General features: G+C 48.9%; 1 protein-coding gene across 2 annotated transcripts in view; it reads right to left on the bottom strand.

Moving 5' to 3' along the window:
• The window catches only part of TKTL1 (transketolase like 1), a 35,226-nt gene that overhangs the window by 11,205 nt on the left and 4,537 nt on the right, over positions 1 to 19,484 (bottom strand). The window contains exons 2-7 of one of the 2 annotated variants that reach the window (XM_055267548.2): positions 13,785 to 13,884; positions 9,808 to 9,905; positions 8,225 to 8,416; positions 8,014 to 8,141; positions 6,488 to 6,681; positions 3,930 to 4,094 (exon numbers count right to left, since the gene is read on the bottom strand). In XM_055267548.2, coding sequence (XP_055123523.1) covers positions 3,930 to 4,094; positions 6,488 to 6,681; positions 8,014 to 8,141; positions 8,225 to 8,416; positions 9,808 to 9,905; positions 13,785 to 13,884 — 877 coding nt within the window. Of the gene's footprint in view, positions 1 to 3,929; positions 4,095 to 6,487; positions 6,682 to 8,013; positions 8,142 to 8,224; positions 8,417 to 9,807; positions 9,906 to 13,784; positions 13,903 to 19,484 lie in introns of both variants that reach the window. The other variant, XM_055267547.2, reaches the window with a different exon arrangement.

The following is a 19,484-nucleotide window of genomic DNA, read 5'->3' as shown; positions in this document are numbered from 1 at the left end:
AACCTAATGCCTAGAGGCCTATATTATAATTTTTTAAAAAAGCTACCAATTTATATGAATATTTTTGTTGCAGAGAAAAATGACTGGACAATCAATAAAAGGCTTTCATGCATAAAGATATATTGGGGAAATGAATGGAATGGAAATTGGAAATCAAGTAGAAAAATGGATTTAATTTCTGACAAAGAAAAGTGGCTTGGAATGAATTTTTTTTTTTTAAGTTACAGACCAGGTCTCACTATGTTATTCAGGCTGGTCTTGAACTCTTTTTTTTTTTTTTTTTTTTTTTTTTTTTTTGAGACGGAGGCTCGCTCTGTCACCCAGGCTGGAGTGCAGTGGCGCGATCTCGGCTCACTGCAAGCTCCGCCTCCCCGGTTCACGCCATTCTCCTGCCTCAGCCTCCTAAGTAGCTGGGACTACAGGCACCCGCCACCACGCCCGGCTAATTTTTTTTTTCGTATTTTTAGTAGAAAAGGGGTTTCACCATGTTAGCCAGGATGGTCTCCATCTCCTGACCTCGTGATCTGTCCGCCTCCGCCTCCCATAGTGCTGGGATTACAGGCATGAGCCACCGTGCCCGGCCTGGTCTTGAACTCCAGCAATCCTCCAGCTTCAGCCTCCCAAAGTGCTGGGATTACAGGTGTGAGCCACTATGCCCAGCCAGTGTCATCTTTAATGGCATGATTTGAGTATTAAAGTATCAAAAATGTCAATATATGAACAACTACATCCTTTGCAACTATTTAAATTTATGACTAGAAATTTCGATGTGGCCAGGCATGGTGGCTCATGCTCATAGTCCCAGCTCCTCAAGAGGCCGAGGCCAGAGGACCCCCTTGAGCCCAGGAGTTTGAGGCTGCAGTGAGCCATGATTGTGCCACTGCATTCCAGCCTGGGTGACAGAGCAAGACTCCATCTCTACAAAAAATAAAAATAAAAAAATGATGTTAGCTTAAAACTAGGCCAACGGATATGCAGTTTAGAAAACTGCATTTAGTGGTGTGGAGCGGCCACATGTGAAAATGACTGACCGATCTACTGCCCAGCCATCTGATACCACTGTCTCCCCTCTGTACATCTAACAGGTGACCCAACCCCCCAGGCCCACACAGAGCTCCTGATGGTGCCCCCCAGTCCACTTCTCCCCATCTTGTCAATCTCAAGAGGTGACACCACCTTCCCCCAGGTGCTGCCACCTACACTCAAGCGCCAGCCTTGGTTCCTGTCCTGACACCTGCCATCAGCATCCTGCTGGCTCTCCTGCCAAGGCAGTATGTGACAAGTCTGCTTCCCTCCGACTCCACAGCTACTGCCCTGGTCCAAGTCACCCTCTCCTTCTCCTCCCTTTCCTACGTGAAGCCATCCTCCAGTCTTCAGAGTTTTGGAAAACGCAGGCTGTTGCTTTCCTGCTTAAAGCCCTCCAGTGGCTTCCCAGCAAACTGCAAGAGAACCAGACCTATTGAACAGGGCGCCTGTAAGACCCTGTATGACCCGGGCCCTGGAGACCTTTCTGCGTTCACCATGCTTCTACCACTTGGCCCTTCCTCTGCTCTCCAAACATTCCAAGCCTGGGCCTGCCTACAGTTGGCCATGCCCCCTGCTTGAAATGCTGTCTCCCACATCTGTACACGGCTGACCCCTTGTCACCTGAGACTCAGCTTAAGTATCACCTTTTCTGTGAGGTTGTCCCTGACCGCAACTGGTCAAGCTCTACACTGTAGCCACCTCTTTCAGCATGGCACATGGCTCGCCTTTTCTTTACAACTTTTTTCCAACTATGAGAACATATCAGCAGGCACGGAGTAGACTACGTGGCTGTGTGCTGAGGAAATCAGTGAGGTGGAGAGCAAACTTTTTGATAGGAGCATTAATCCAGAAAATTACAGATTGCATTGTTTTCCATTCAAAATGAAAATAGCTTAATGAGCCAGGCTTGGGGGCTCACGCCTGTAATCCCAGCACTTTGGTAAGCCGAGGCAGGCAGATTACCTGAGGTCAGGAGTTGGAGACCAGCCTGACCAACATGGTGAAACCCTGTCTCTACTAAAAATACAAATTAGCCAGGCATGGTGGCGCATGTCTGTAATCCCAGCTACTTTCGAGGCTGAGGCAAGGGAATCGCTTGAACCTGGGAGGCAGAGGTTGCAGTGAGCTGAGATCGTGCCACTGCACTCCAGCCTCGGTGACAGAGAGACTCTGTCTCAAAAAAAAAACAACCCAAAAACAAAAAACAAAAAACCCAAATGGCCCAGCAGAGCACGGGGAGCTGTGGGGGTGCCCATCTCAACAGGGGTGCTGTTTGGCTTCAGTCAACTGGTGTCAGGAGGGAATGCCACCCTATGGTAGTAGTTCTTCCCATTTTTCAAAAGAATCCAGCAACGTGTATTCTATATAAGACCACCTGCTGCTGGCCGGGCGCGGTGGCTCACGCTTGTAATCCCAGCACTTTGGGAGGCCGAGGCGGGCGGATCACGAGGTCAGGAGATCGAGACCACGGTGAAACCCCGTCTCTACTAAAAATACAAAAAATTAGCCGGGCGTGGTGGCGGGCGCCTGTAGTCCCAACTACTCAGAGAGGCTGAGGCAGGAGAATGGCGTGAACCCGGGAGGCGGAGCTTGCAGTGAGCTGAGATGGCGCCACTGCACTCCAGCCTGGGCGACAGAGCGAGACTCCGTCTCAAAAAAAAAAAAGACCTCCTGCTGCTGCTGCTTCTTTGAGATGGGGTCTCGCTGGTTCACAGGCTGGAGTGCAGTGGTGCACTGCAGCGTTCAAGTCCTGGGATCGAGCATCCTCCTGCCTTAAGAGTCCCGAGTAGCTGGGACTGCAGGCTTGTGCCACCACACCTATTATCTGATTTTTAAATGCTGGCAACTAATTTTTTAAAAATTTAAAATACTGGCTGGGCGTGGTGGCTCACGTCTGTAATCCTAGCACTTTGGGAGGCCGAGGTGGGCAGATCACGAGGTCAGGAGATCGAGACCATCCTGGCTAACACGGTGAAACCCTGTCTCTACTAAAAAATACAAAAAATTAGCCGGGTGTGGTGGCAGGCGCCTGTAGTCCCAGCTACTTGGGAGGCTGAGGCAGAAGAATGGCGTGAACCCAGGAGGCGGAGCTTGCAGTGAGCCGAGCACTCCACTCTAGCCTGGGCGACAGAGCAAGACTTTGTCTTAAAAATTTTTTTTAAAAAAATACTACTTATTCCAAATAAAGTCACTGGTGGTCACATAAGACCTGCTGGCCTGTGGTTTTCTGGCATAACGACAGGAGCTGGGCATCATCTTCTATGACGCTCAGAGCTTTAGAGTTCAAAGGGTTTATTGGCCGTAATTCCTTCCTCTCGAGAGGGGTGTGCTTGTGTGCATGTGCTTGAGATACTCCCTGCATTAATACCACTCTGGGGAGAGACTGAGGCACAGATAAGCAGAATGGCTTTGCCTAAGGCACCAGCTCTAAGCATTGATATTCTTGTGATTGCAGTAAGTGCAATATTTGCATTTCTGTGATATATTAGGTCCCTCTACAGTGGAGAGAAGGAAACTGCATTCCCTGTGACTCCTCAACCAATGTGCCTCTGGGTGGTTGCAGAATTGGGCAGAAGGAGCTACTAGGGAGCCTGGGATGCTTCAGGCCCAGAGCCCTGGGTTCAGATGGTTCTAGGCTCAGAGGACCCAGTGTCTGTGGCCTTGGGGCTGCTGCCCTCAGCCAACTTGGAGACTCCAAGTGCCGAGTGGTCTATTACGGCCCTCCTAGCAGACCTAGAAGCCGCCTCTCAGACTCCACCTGGCTACTTGCCTCCTGCTTCCCGGGAATTTTTTTTCTAGTCCTTTTGCTTTCATAAATGGAAAGAAAAACTAGCACAGGCTGGGCCTCTTGTGTCCAGTGGGCCATTGATTGTAAGAAGCCCTGGGAGACACTACACACTCACCATGTTTTGCTCAGCCATAAAGCACTCGATGAAACGCTCAGGGTACTCTTTGTTGAATATCTCAGAGAAGGTAGAGTACTTGGTGTCACCGTCCAGCACAATGACTCTGTTGTTTGCATGGCCCAGCTTGGCCAGAGCCAAACCACATGCTTTCCGAGTAGCTATCTAGAAGAAAGAGAGAATCAGGTGGTAGAGTTTCTTCAAATGCATTTAGAAGGAACGACTACAGAAGGAAGGTACCATATTGTAGAATGACAAATTATCATCTATCTTGAAGAAAGTAAATTTGTGACTCACCAAAAATTTCCTTTAATGTCATAAACATGGATTGCTGGCCAATCTTAAATCCATACTAAACAGCTGATGTGGCACCCAAGTTTTTCTCAAACTGTGCTCTTTTTAGTTAACATCCCCCCTCCCCCAACCTCCACTTTCTAAGCAGGTAAACACTCCACAGCTGAAGAGGGAGGTTTCCGACCTTAACGGTCCTCGTCATATTTTTCAAATTACTTGGCCGGGTGTGCTGGCTCATGCCTGTAATCCCAGCACTTTGGGAGGCTGAGGCAGGCGGACCACCTGAGGTCAGGAGTTCGAGACCAGCCTGGCTAACAAGGTGAAACCCCCATCTCTACTAAATATACAAAAATCAGTTGGGCATGATGGCGGGAGCCTGTAATCCTAGCTACTTGGGAGGCTGAGGCAGGAGAATCGCTTGAATCCGGGGGGCAGAGGTTGCAGTGAGCCGAGATTGCGCCACTGCACTCCAGCCTGGGTGACTGAGCGAGACTCCATCTCAAAAAATAAATGTTGAATTTTATGAATTGCTTTTGTTTAGTGTGTAGATGATGATCACACTTCCCCCTTCCTTTGACCTAACACTAGAACAGTGAATTCTATTCCTACGTCTCCTGGCATGAGTCATCTGCATTACTAATTTGAGCTCACTGATTCATTTAATTTTTTTAATGTACTAATGAAGTTGAGATGGGCTAATGTTCTATTTAGAATTTTTATATTGGTATTCATAAAGTTGCTCTACAGTTTTCTTTAGGCTAGCTTTGTCACATTTTCGCTTCATAAGTAAATCGGGATGACATTTTCATCTTCCTCCGTATTTGGAAAAATTCGGAACAGTTTAGAAATTACTCGTTTCATAAAGGTTAAAAATGAGTCACTATATAACCTGGTGAGCCTGGTGCTTTGGGGGTACAACACTTGGAAAATTTTCTCCATTTTTTTCTAGGGCTATTGATCCATTTAAGTTTTTTATACCTTTTAGTCAATTTTGATATTTTATGTATTCCTAAAAATGGTCCCCCCACTTTTTACACATTTTCATACCAATTATACAACTATGGAGTTATATAGTTTTCTCAAACTTTTTTTTTGTTTTTGTTTTTGAGACAGTCTCGCTCCGTTGCCCAGGCTGGAGTGCAGTGGCCCAATCATAGCTCACTATCCCCTCAAACTCCTGGACTCAGGTGATTCTCCTGCCTCAGCCTCCAGAGTAGCCGGAACCACATTATGGCACCATGCCTGGATAATTTTTAAATTATATGTAGAGATGGGGTCTCACTACTTCGCCCAGGCTAGTGTTGAACTCCTGGGCTCGAATGGTCTTCCTGTCTTGGCCTCCTGATAGTGCTGGGATTACAGGGGTGAGCCACTGTGCCTGGCTCACCCTTTGTTGATACACCTTCTTCTTTCTTCTGGTTTTTGTCTTCTGATTTCTCAAGTATTCAAAATTCATTTATTTTTAACCCTCATTACCAGGCTAAGAAAACATAAGCAACACTCAAGATTTCTCCAAATAAAGGAGGGTCAGAAAGTGTGTCCTTCCTCCCTAGGCTTGCCACCTTACTTCCTCTAGGCCATAAAGAACTTGCCTATGTCAGGTCTGCTATGATATACCAGAAGGCAGGATGTCAATGTGCTAAAAACCAAAAAGACTTGATTATTCAGAGTTTTGTGCATAATTTGATTCCTTTTTGAGGTTTCTGATGAATTGGCCTGCCCCTCTGTGTAATTCAAAGAGTAAGTTCAAAAGATCAGCCTGCCTGGGGCCAGTCTTCTTAGCGGAGACACAGAATTGTGGCACTTTCGTGCACAAACCAAAGTTAGGAAGCTATAAAAAGGCACACCACACCAGGAGCTAATAAATAGCAATTGACCAATCAGAAAATTCAGACACACACGTGAAAGCCAAAAATAAAAATCAGACCTAATAAAAGAGAAGCGGGGCCAGGAGCGGTGAAAGATCAAGTACCTACCAGATGCAATGTCCACTACTCCGATGCTGGGTGCACTGGAAGCCCAGACCTCACCACCACACAGTTTCTATCCATGTGACACAGCTGCACTTTGGACCCCTAAATGTATTTTTTAAAAATGGCAAACCTCTCTTTATTGCCTACAAACTGTTAGTTACACGTCACTCTAATAATTGGTTCATCCATGGAGACCAGAATAAATGAAGAATCCTGTGTACATATGAACAAGATTAGAGAACAAAGCAGTTGACGTACCTGATTTATTCAATTATCCACCTTTCTGCCTACCTTGTCACCAACTCTGTAATCAGGTGGAGAGGTCATCCTTACATCTGTGATGTTGACTTCAGGTGAGTCCTCAATGGGGAGCTGTGGCTCAAGATTCCTGTTGGTCTCTATCTGGCTCTCAATTAATTTGATAATGGCATCTGCTCTTTCTCTTGGCATTGGCTTTCCATGCCAACTTTCTGCATCCTCAATACCTGTAATGAAACGAATAAAAGACATCCATTCCATAAATATTTAGTGAGTGCCTATGAGGTCACCTGAAAAACAGACCCTGATGAAAAAGATGTCACCCTAGGACTCACAGGAGGAACACCTGGCACAGAGGGCCTGGGATGCTGCTGCAGCCAGAGAGAACAGCTTGGACAAAGGCCCTGAGGCTTTCTGAGACAGAGGTCTCACGCTATGACTCCTCCCCAAGCTGGAGTGCAGTGGGTGATCATAACTCACCACAGCTTCCAACTCCTTGGGCTTGAGTGATCCTCCCGCCTCCACCTAAGTAGCTGGGATTATAGGTGCAAGCCATTGCACCTAGCTATGCCCCTGAGGGCCACTGGTGAGTGGAAGGGAGAATGAGAACAAGGTTGGAGAGACAGGTAGGGCAGACCATGAAGGGTGGGTCTTGTGGGTATGAGAAGTTTGAGTTTTATCCAAAGCAAGATTGGAAACCATTGAAGGATTTGGAGTGGGGAAAGTGACCGATCAGATCCACTGTAGAAAGACCACTGTGGTAGCAGTGTGGAGACTGGTGTGGAGGGAGGCCGGCTGGAACTTTGGGAGAGATGATGGGTGTGCCAACAGTCATGGTAGCAGAGATGGGGAGGAGTGAACGGGTCCAAGATGTAATCTAGGGGACTGGATGTATGTGTGGGCACATGACGGGAAGGCAGAGGCAAGGACAATACCCAGGGTCCTGCCGGGAGCACACTGGTAAAATAATTTACTGAACGGAGGGTACCAGAGTAAAACTCTATTTTCGGTAGCAGTCACAGAACAGTTTTATTCTAAAATGTCTATAGTCTTTTAAAAAAATCCAGGAGCCACACTCTTTGTGATGAGTTAAACTTGAGATAAACAATTTCAGCTGTCAGCCTTGAAATGTGATAGTTGGTGATTCCAAGCTCCCTTCTTCCCCAATTCCCAGGGTTCTTCCAGAAGAGAGTGGGCCTAGGCACGTGTGTAGGTATGCACTCTTATTTCTGCACCTGCTCATACACACAGCACACGTTCTGATTCTACTAACCGTAGAGATTGTTCCCTGTCAGTCCTCCAATGGGCTGTACTCCTAGCCACTCCCTCGTGCAGGCAGCACATCACTGTTCACCTGCTAGGGCTTTTGCTATCTCCTATCCTAAGCAGACACTAGCTAGTGAAAATAAGAGAGCAGGAGCCTCCAGCATATACTCCAGGCAGAATTGCTAGTCACGAAATGAGTCATCTGCCTAGGCCCATCTAAGCCTCTCCCGCCTCTGCTGCTGAGCGGACAGATGCTTTTAACAACCAGGAGCAGGAGGAAAGTGCTTGCTTACTTGGGGCGCCCCGGCCCTTGAAGGTCTTGGCCACCACAGCAGTGGGCTTGTGCTTCACCTGAGAAGCCTGCCAGAATACCTGGCACAGTGCCTCCACGTCCCGGCCGTCCACCACATAAGTGTTCCACCTGCCAACAGAGGAGCAGGCTGGGTTACAAGAGATGAAGGGGGCAGGACAGAATGGAAATCAAGCACAAGAGAATACAGTTACCCGAATGCTTCGCAGCGCCTCTGATAGATGTCTATGCAGTGCTCGGCGGGCAATGCACCACTGTGTCCCAGGCGGTTCACATCAAAGATTGCCACAAGATTATCCAGACTGTAGTAGGAAGCAAAGGCCATTGCCTCCCAGACAGAGCCGTCTGAGGACTCGCCGTCACTCATGAGGCAGAACACCCGGTAGCTGGAGCAAGACAAGAGAGGTTTAGGACCCCGTGGGGGATCATCTGGGCCAACCAAGCAAATGCATTTCAGGAGGAGAAACGGAAGCAACCAGAGCAGCTGCTCCAGACCATTCGCTTCCCACAATTTCCCTCATCAACTCTGCCCCAGCCCAGCAGCTAAGAAAGCCGAGCTTGAAAAGCCTGGGGCTCACAAACAGGCTTTGCCTCTGGCTAGTTTTCTCGTTCTAGCTGTAAAGCAACTTTTAGGTTCTTCTGCCACATTTCCTTATCAATAAGCAAACAGGGCCAGAGGGGAGGGGGAAGAAAGCAGCACCCTTAAGTTCCCCAAACATTTACACACTCATTTTTCTGGTAAGTTCCCTTTTAAAGCATTGCCACCTTCTAATTGTTTTTTTTTTTTGAGACAGAGTTTCTGTCACCCAGGCTGGAAGGCTGGAGTGCAGTGGCATGATCTTGGCTCACTGCAACCTCCACCTCCCGGGTTCAAACGATTCTCCTGCCTACAGGCCCACGCCACCATGCCCAGTTAGTTTTTGTATTTTTTAGTAGAGAGGGGGTTTCGCCATGTTGGCCAGGCCGGTCTCGAACTCCTGACCTCAGGTGATCCGCCCACCTCGGCCTCCCAAAGTGCTGGGATTACAGGCGTGAGCCACTGCCTCCCGCCGCCACCTGCTGGTTCTGTTCTTACAACTTATTTACAATAATCACAACAATCAAAACACCCCACCTTGGAAACGTGTTCTGCTGTGAAGTAAATTCCTCCACAACCAACGATGTGAGTGTTCGCATCAAGAAAACACATCTGGCCAGGCACAGTGGCTCACACCTGTAATCCCAGCACTTTGGGAGGCCAAGGCAGGTGGATCACCTGAGATCAGGAGTTTGAGACAAGCCTGGCCAACATGGCGAAACCCCATCTCTACTAAAAATACAAAAATTATCTGGGCGTGGTGGTGCATGCCTGTAATCCCAGCTACTCAGGAGGCTGAGGCAGGAGAATCACTTGAAACCGGGAGGCAGAGGTTGCAGTGAGCCGAGATCGTGCCACTGCACTCCCGCCTGGCCACAGAGTGAGACTCAGTCTCAAAAACAAACCACACATCCCAGACCCCACTAAAGTGCTGGAAGTTTTAAAAAAGCTATCAACCCTGGGATAAGAATGGAAAGGCAACAGCAGCTGAAACCTTTCAACAGACCTGTGGGAGAGAAAGTGGGGCAGCCGCCCGAGGAGGGGAGAAAGCACAGGGAAGGCCTTCCAGAGGGGTCACCACGGGATGTGACAGGGACTGGTCCTTCAGGGCTCTCCACCTCACGGAGATAGGTGGCTGCCGCCCGAGACTCTGGGAAGGGGATGCAGGGCAGTTAAATGGCTTCTGGGGAAGAACCTCACCTGGCCCTGTCGAAGTACTTGCCAGTATATGCCATTCCACATGCAACTCCCAGTCCTTGTCCAAGCCATCCTGTTGCCCCATCCACAAACGACAGTCTCTGTAAGAGAAGGGACCCAGTGAGCCCAGACGCAGCTGTAGGACATGGTATCAGGTGGACTCACGCACTAAGTGCAGGCTGCTCCTGGCAGCTGTGTAGCAGCGTCCCATCCGAACAGCCCCTCGCGCCCTGCTGGGTGAATTCCTCTTTACCACACCCATATGCACCCCAAGCTTCCGATCAACGTTACAAGAGGAAAATGGGTCAAGCCCAGGGTGACTAAGGTGATGAAGACATCCACTGTCCCTGCCCGGGGAGTCACAGGTAATCCATACAGTATGGCAAGGGTGGCTGGAGCTTTGGGAATAGAGACGGGGAGCCTAAGTACAAAGCAGAAAACGTGAAGTATGATTCTTGCCATTTTCCCGTGGCCTTTCCCAGTCATGCACAAATCACATGTTCAATCCTATGGAGAATATGGATTCTTAAAACAGAAACCAGAAATGGAATACTCTGGTTCCCTGGTTTATAAAACTCAGGTCAACTGAGATCTTACAAGTGGTCATCTAGAAGTGCCCATGCTAGAAATGAATCCCTTTCTACTAGCATTTACCCCACCCCCAACATCCTGTTTGCAGGCACAGGGTCATCACTATCCCAAGCAGAAAATGTGGCCCTCTGTGGGCCACAAGGTCATGCCAAAGAGCTGCTGCACTGACTGGAGAAGCGCAACTTCCAAGCATACTGAATTTACCCAACAGCTTCTGCAGCCACCGTTTCGACCTGGTCTTAAACATTCGTTGCCTCTGTCACTGCAGCGGCCTCCCAGCCTCCCCCACAGCCATTCTCAATCTAGCCACAAGGGGGAGCCTGTTAAAACTGAAGTTGACTGATCACATCTCTGTTAACTTTCTAAGGTCTTCCGACCTCCCACCAAGTAGAGTTCAACTTTTTGCACCTGTCTGCCCCCCCAGCCCCCATCACCTCCATTTCTCCCTCCCACTGCCCCGGCACCCTGGCCTCCTTGCTGCTCCTTGAACACAGTGGGCATACACCTGCCTCAGGGCCTTAGCACTCATGGCACCCACTACTGGAGTGCTTGTGCCTGGATATGGGCACAGCTCACTCTCCTGCCTCTTCCAAATCCCTGCTCAAGCGTCCGCACTGAGGTCTTTCTGGACCACTCTTTTCCAACCAGTGCCTCCTACCTCCTCCACTTTTACCGGATTCCAGATGCTTGGCCCCACCTGACAGTCCATCTATTGACTTAAAACTTTGTTTCCTGCCTGTCCTCCTCCTCTGCTCAAACGTCAGCGCCATCCGAGCAGAGATGAGCGGGATCATCACTACTGTAGGTGGATGGATGGTATTTATGATTCTCAGATCTCCTGCTTCTTGCTTCCTACCCTCTGCTACTCCCTGGGTGCTCTTGACCTTCCCCGGAATTCTCTGCATGCTTTGTGCCCACCAGAGACTCCCTTTTGGTTCTGCATTTCCAGCCCAGCGGAACTGCCCCGTTCAACTCAAGTCTCTTTTGACTATGCCTCTAGCCACATCTCCCTCCCTATGGCACCCACCACACTCAAGTAACAAGCTCTGGCTCCCAGTCACCTTGCATGCCCTTGGAAGTCCTATAACATAATGGACCAAGGTTGGGCTCAGCAGTCAGACCAACTCTGCTTCCCTCTGGCTGTGAAGTGTGAGGCCAGTGGGCCCATCTCAAAGACTTTATGGGTGCAATGGAGTCTAGAGCCCCCTTAGGTGAAGGAGGTCAAGGATAAAGTGAGGATAGATTGAGAAAATGGTGAAGCATCAGTGTGATGCCTGTTACGGCAGAAGTGCTCCCACATGGGTGTTGTCTATCTCAAGAACCCTTATGCTGTGGGGGAGACGATTCAGGGAGGTGAAAGGCTAGAATAAAGATCTGCTCTGCCTGGAGTATGGCTCTTTACCCCGTTCCCAGGCAAACCACAATGGACTACGCTTCATGTTTTCTCTTTCGTTCCAATTTCATCGGCCAGCTAAATCTCATGAACACACAAATTCTGGCAGCCGAACAGTGCCTGGTGTGCTGCTGCCCGGCAGAAAGCCTCTTCATCCCCTAAGGCCAATGGCTCTGATAGCAGCTGTTAGATGGCAGTCTAGATTTTTTTTTTTTTTTGAGATAGGGTCATGCTCTCCCAGGCTCAAGTGATCCTCCCACCTTAGCCTCCTGAGTAGCTGCAGGCATGCACCACCACGCCCAGCTAATTTTCGTATTTTTTGTAGAGATTGGGGTCTTGCTATGTTGCCCAGGCCAGTCTCAAGAGATCCTCCTGCTGGAGCCCCCCAAAGCACTGGTGTGAGCCACTGTACCCAGACTTTCCTTATTTTAAACCAGAAATCTAAACACTCATATTGCATTTATATATCTATTTTTTTTTCAATTTTCCTTGTAAAGGGGGCTGGAAGCGGTGGCTTGTTGGCTGTAATCCCAGCACTTTGGGAGGCAGAGGTGGGCGCTTGGGCCCAAGAGTTTGAGGCCAGCCTGGGCAACATAGTGAGACCATGTCTCTACAAAAAATACAAAAATTAGCCAGTTGTGGTGGCGCATGCCTGTAATCCCATCTACTCAAGAGGCTGAAATGGGAAGATCACTTGAGCCCAGGAGGTCAGGGGTGCATTGAGCTGAGACCGGGCCACTGCACTCAAAGCCTGGGCAAGAGCGAGACTCTATCTCCCCGAAAAAAGAACAAAAAAAGATGTAAAAAAAACTTCAAGTTTATAGACATGTTTAAAGACTAGCACAGTGAATTCCTTCCTGTATACTGCTTACCTCCAATAACCAACTGAAAGCAATGGAAGGCATTTACTTCATCTCTCTCCACACATGCGTGTACACATGTAAATTCTATTATTTTTTGCCAAACCATTTGACATTATGGTTCAGACACCAAGACAAGGGTCACAATTATGACCTTTAGGCACTTCAGCTATGCCCAGTTTTTGTCTTTACTTCCTACCGTGCTAATCTGGCATTTCTATTTGGACACAGTACTCTACCCAGCCAGATTTGTCTTTTTTTTTTTTTCCTCTTTTGAGATGGAGTCTCGCTCTATCGCCCAGGCTGGAGTGCAGTGGCACGATCTCGGCTCACTGTAACCTCTGCTTCCCAGCTTCAAACAATTCTTGTGCCTCAGCCTCCCGAAAAGCTGGGATTAGAGGCATGTGCTACCACGCGCCTAGCTAATTTTTTTGTTTTTTTTAAAGTAGAGACGGCGTTTTGCTATGTTGACCAGGCTGGTCTCGAACTCCTGGCCTCCAGTGATCCGCCCACCTCAGTCTCCCAAAGTGCTGGGAGTACAGGCATGAGCCACTGTACCCGGCCCCTAGCCAGGTTTTAATTTGCTTCGGGACGCAGTGTACTTTGAGATGGCATCAAACCAGCCACACATTCTCAAATTGACCTTGTTTTTAAGGTTCTTTTTCTTTCCTATCCCCCATGATACATCATGAAGTGGCTGGTATTTTGCCCAATCTCATGAGAAGTGCCCCATCAGTTTCAGGTCAGATCTGCAGAAACATAGAAGAGGAAGCTGACTGACAGGGGTGGGATGTCCCTCCCAGTTACACTCAAGTTCCCCCAGGCTCAGTGAGTGGGATTCACTGAGGCTGCCCGCCTCTGCTCAGGCAGCACAGAGGGTGGGAGCAGCATAACCCTGCCATGGGGGAAGTTTCGTGCTAAGTGGGGCGAGGCAGGGTATGACCAAAGGAAAGGAAGGACAGTCAGCTCTCCCAAGCCACCCTTCCTACCATGCCATCACAGGGCTCCAAGTGGCCCTCACTAGAACACCAGAGCTTTAAGATGCAAAGAAAGAAGAACCAAAATAATAAACGAGGCCCATTTCAGGCCTTGTTCCCACACAGTGGCTGTTCAAACTGGGCTCCCCACCGGCATACCTTTGCGAGGACAAATCGGTCGTTGTCCGGATTCTCTGGCTCTGACTGCTTGTACTTCATGACGTAGAACAACAGCACAGACATGATTTCGGCAGAACTGCTACATGATGTAGGGTGGCTGAAAGACAGACATTGACGCTGGTCATTTCTCACAGCAACTGACTTCCTAGCACGTGACCTTGGCACACGGTCTCCTCATAGAAGCAGTCATTTCTCCCAGCCCGGGAAGAATCCAACCAAGGGTGAGGAATGCCGGGCTCACAGGTTGGAAGGGTGCTTTAAAGCCCAGTAAGCTCACCACCCCTCCCCCTGCGCACAGCGAGGCCAGCTCCTAACAGCAGGGCACTGTGGACTCGGGGCAAGTTTCCTTCATGCCTTGGACATGAGTATTCTTTCACATGCTTAAATTCATCTGTGGCCTTTCCACATGCCGAGGAACTTTCAGGAGCACTGTGAATCAGAAATGCCATGAAGATCCCATTCTACCTCCCACAATGAATTTCTTTGAGGAAGTGAGTGGTGACAGACTGAGAAATTTGTCATGGTAGAGTAACTGAGGCCCTTTCTGAATGCTGCCAAAGTAACTGCTGCTCTTAGAAAGCGGCCTGCATGTGAGTCCAGCCAGGCCCTAATTAATTAAAAAGGGGGAGGGGACAAGACAGCAGGGGACAAAACCAACTCCCTGGAGCTCTGCCCCAACTGTAAGTAAAAAAAGATGTTAGGCCCAGCTCATATTAATCATCTCTCATTTCAAATTTCACTAAGAAAGCCCCCATTAAGAAAATGGGGACTGTCCCTCCCCCATTTTCTTTTTTTTTTTTTTTTTTTGAGACGGAGTCTCGCTCTGTCGCCCAGGCTGGAGTGCAGTGGCGCAATCTCGGCTCACTGCAACCTCCTCCTCCCGGGTTCACGCCATTCTCCTGCCTCAGCCTCTCCAAGTAGCTGGGACTACAGGCGCCCGCCACCACGCCCGGCTAATTTTTTGTATTTTTAGTAGAGACGGGGTTTCACCGTGGTCTCGATCTCCTGACCTCGTGATCCGCCCACCTCGGCCTCCCAAAGTGCTGGGATTACAAGCGTGAGCCACCGCGCCCGGCCCCCCATTTTCTTAATGGGGACCCGTGAAGGGATGGGCCCTCGCTCTGTCACCCAGGCTGGAGTGCAGTGGCATGATCATAGCTCATTGCAGCCTCGACCTCCTGGGCTGAAGTGATTCTCCTGCCTCAGCCTCCCAAGGTGCTGGGATTACAGGCATGAGCCACACACCCAGCCTGATAAAAAAAAAGCTTCAAAGGACACAAAAAGAGGGCTTTTGCACATGCAACTGTCGAAGGTGATTGATGAATGGTTTTGGGGGGCTGATGGCAGAGCCCACCAGGCTGCAGGGTTGGCGTGGACATTCTCCTGCAGGGCTGGTGTGCACGTTCTCCAGGACCCCTCGTTCACACTCACTGTCCTGGACATCTTCCCTGCATTGCTAGGACACCTTGTTCTTTATTCACTAAGCTCTTTCCTGGCTCAGTGAGAGAAAACTGAGAGGCCCCGGCAGCAGAGGAATAACAGGCTTCAGTGGAGAAGGGACCGCAAAGGAAGTAATAAGAAATTCTTCTTCCTCCCAGGTTCTATCTCCTCTGCTCACTCCCCGCTGCTGAGGGTCGGTAGAAAGGGGGGTGACACACTCCCACCCCATCCTTGTCACACTGTGATCTCCCCCCAACACATCAGTGCCTGCACCTTCCAGGCTCCGGAAAGACGATGTGCCCTTTCTATTTTGGAAAATCACAATTCTCAGAAGACCAACAGAAACACATGTAGAAAATGATGGAAATTACTGGGTATCAAAGGACACGATGACCTGAACGAGCAAGAAGATGGTGGGGGGCAGGGGGTAGGGTGGAAGCCAGCTAGGACTCGGTAGTGACAAATGCATAACTATTTGCTTATTTTCAGTGCCTTTTGCTTCAAATGAGAGGTTTCTGCTCTCCCACGGTGAAGTGTGAGGCATCAATCCTGCTTCATTATGGGGGACTTCCAGGGGAGTGGCACGGAGCCCAGGAGTCCCCCTGGCATGATGAGGGGGAAGTTGGGAAAGAGAAGCAGAAAGAAAACGGAAGGGGGCCAAACGCAGGAGGTGTGAGGAGGAAAGCCAAGGAAGACGAGGGGAGAGGAAATGATAAAAAGGAGGGAGAGACTAGGCGTGGGGGCTCACATCTGTAATCCCGGCTCTTCTGGAGGCTGATGCAGGAGGATTGCTTGAGCCCAGGAGTTTGAGACCAGCATGGGCAACATGGTGAAACCTCGTCTTTACAAAAAAAAAAAAAAAATTAGCTGGGCAAGGTGGCATGCACCTGTAGTTCAAGCTACTTGGGAGGCTGAGGTGGGAGGGTCGCTTAAACCCAGGAGGTCAAGGCTGAGTAAGCCATGATCACGCCCCTGCACCTCGAGGCTGAGCAACAGAGGGGAACCTTGCCGCAAAACAAACAAACAAATAAATAAATAAAAATAAAAAAATGGGGAATGAGAGGTAGGGTCTAGTAAGTAGGAGGCAAGGTAGGAGGCTGGCCCAGGAAACGAGTCGGGGTGTTATTTTGTGCGCTGATGCAATGGGTTAACGCATTAGTTTCCTAAGGCTGCCAGGATGAGTTGCCACAAACTTGATGGCTCAAAACAGAAATCCAAAATCCAGGTGGCAGCAGGGCCACGCTCTCCCCCTAGGTCCTAGGGGAGGATCCCCCTCGCCCTTGCCTCTCCAGCTACTGCTGGCCCCAGGCGTTCTTCGTCTTGCAGCTGGGTCACTCCCGTCCCTGCCTCTCTGCCTTCACAGGACCTTTTCTCCTGCATTTCTCCACAGTGTCTGTGTGTCTCCAATCTCCCCCTTCTTTCTCGTATAAGGACACTAGACACTGGATTTAGGGTCCACCCTAAGTCCAGGATGATCTTATCTCAAGATCCTTAACTTAATTTCATCTACAAAACCCTATTTCCAAATAAGATCACATTCACAGGTACGGGGAGCCATGGACTGAATGTGTCCCGCCAGAATTCCTACGCTGAAATCCTAACGCCAGTGTGACAGTATTTGGAGGCGGGGCCTTTGGGAGGTGATTATGCTGAGAGAGTGGAGCCCTCATGAATGGGATTAGCGCCTTTACGAGAAGAGGCTGGAGACCCACAATGTGAGGATACAGGGGGAAGGTAGTGCTCTTGAGCCCAGAAGCAGGTCCTCGCCAGCACTGACCATGCTAGCACCTTGATCTTGGATTTGCAGCCTCCAGACGGTGAGAGATGAATGTCTGCTGTTTAAGCCACCCAGTCTTGGCATTTCTTATAACAGCCCTAAGTGATAACTGATTTGGGTGCCCCTATTCAACTCTTGTTTTGACTTAGATGACATTCTCTACAGGGAAAATTTCTTAGGACTATTGGACAAAATGTAAAGTTCTTTTCTTGCTTTTTGCTTTGTTTTGCCAGAAAAAAGAAAGATGAATGCGTCAACCAGAACATCTGGAAAGTCTGGAATATCACTGAGGAAACACAGGGCGATTGAGAACCCGAAAGTGAGTGGAAACCTATGATAGAAGTGAGATATGCTTTTCTGTTGTCACCTCATCAGACTGTGTGTGATGACACAAGTGCCAATAGCCGGCAAACAGTGAAGAAACGAACATGCTCCTGACAGTTTCAGGAGTGCCCACGCTCAATGATTTTTAAGTTGAATATCTGCCTAAAATAAATAATAGTCTCATTAAAAAAAAAAAGAAAAAAGAAAAAGAAAATGGGGACTTAGGCCGGGCACGGTGGCTCATGCCTGTAATCCCAGCATCTTGGGAGGCCGAGGCGGGCGGATCACCTGAGGTCGGGAGTTCGAGACCAGCCTGACCAACATGGAGAAACCCCGTCTCTACTAAAAAAAAAAAAAAAAAAAAAGAAAGAAAATGGGGACCAAAACCTCTTGCTTTGCAAATGTCCTCTAAGTGGATGATTTAGATTTAAAAGCCACACAGATCCCTTGAGGAAACGCAGCCATCTGTTACTAATTTTGAAGGTGAAGGGAACAAAATGAACATGTACAAAAAATTCAGACATATATGGTTCTTAACTGCACCCACACTGTCCTTTCTTTCTTTCTTTTTTTTTTTTGAGAAGGAGTCTCGCTCTTTCACCCAGGCTGGAGTGCAGTGGCGTGATCTCGGCTCACTGCAGGCTCTGCCCCCCGGGGTTCACGCCATTCTCCTGCCTCAGCCTCCTGCGTAGCTGGGACTACAGGCGCTTGCCACCTCGCCCGGCTAATTTCTTGTATTTTTAGTAGAGACGGGGTTTCACCGTGTTAGCCAGGATGGTCTCGATCTCCTGACCTCGTGATCCGCCCGCCTCGGCCTCCCAAAGTGCTGGGATTACAGGCGTGAGCCACCGCGCCCGGCCCACACTGTCCTTTTACTATCTAGCCCAGGCTCTGGAACAAGATTTATTTTATTTATTTATTTTTTGAGACAGAGTCTCACTCTGTCGCCCAGGCTGGAGTACAGTGGCACTATCTCGGCTCACTGCAACCTCCGCCTTCCGGGTTCAAGCGATTCTCCTGCCTCCGCCTCCCAAGTATCTGGGATTACAGAGGTGCACCACCACGCCTGGCTAATTTTTGCATTTTTAGTAGAGACAGGGTTTCACCATGTTGGCCAAGCTGGTCTCAAACTCCTGACCTCAGGTGATCCACCCCACCTCAGCCTCCCAAAGTGCTGGGATTACAGGCATGAGCCACCGCGCCTGGCCAACAAGATTTAAAAAGACATATTGTACTAAGTATTTTCTCTAACCACAATGGGATGAGGTTAGAAATCAGTAATGGATGGAAAACTGGAAAATTCACAAATTTGTGAAAATTAAGCAACACACTCTTACACAACCAAAGAGCAATGGCGAAATAAAGGGCATCCAAATTGGAGAAGAGGAAGTCAAACTAGTGCTGTAACACTGATGATACAATCATACAGCTAGAAAACCCTAGGCCAGGCGTGGTTGGCTCACATCTGTAATTCCAGCACTTTGGGAGGCCTAAATGGGCAGATCACCTGAAGTTAGGAGTTCAAGACCAGCCTGGCCATGGTCTGGTGAAACCTTATCTCTACCAAAAATACAAAAATTAGCCGGGTGCGGTGGCACACACCTGTAGTCCCAGCTACGCGGGTAAAGCAGGAGAATCGCTTGAACCCGGGAAGTGGAGGTTGCAGCGAGCCGAGATCATGCCACTGCACTCCAGCCTGGGTGACAGAAACTCCATCAAAAACAAGCAAACAAAAACAAACAAAATCCTAAAGACTCATCCAAAAGACTCTTAGATCTGATGAACAAATTCAGTAGTCTCAGGTTACAAAATAAATGCACACAAATCAGTAGCACTACACCGACAACGACCAAGCTTGAGAATCAAATCAAGAACTCAATCCCTTTTACAACAGCAAAAACAACAAATAAAACCCACCCTAGGAATATACTTAACCAAGGAGGTGAAAGACAGCTACAAGAAAAACTACAAAACACTACTGTAAGACATCACAGATGACACAAACAGAAAGATATCTCATGCTCATGGATAGGAAGAATCAATATTGTGAAAATGGCCATACTGCCCAAAGCAATCTACAGATTCAATGCAATTCCCATCAAAATACAGCATCGGGCTGGGCACGGTGGCTCACGCCT

This window comes from Symphalangus syndactylus, chromosome X (genome assembly GCF_028878055.3).
Source record: "Symphalangus syndactylus isolate Jambi chromosome X, NHGRI_mSymSyn1-v2.1_pri, whole genome shotgun sequence".
In the NCBI taxonomy this organism is placed as follows: domain Eukaryota; kingdom Metazoa; phylum Chordata; class Mammalia; order Primates; family Hylobatidae; genus Symphalangus; species Symphalangus syndactylus.
The sequence above is the reverse complement of the archived record's forward strand: the minus strand, read 5'-3'. Positions and strand labels throughout refer to the sequence as shown.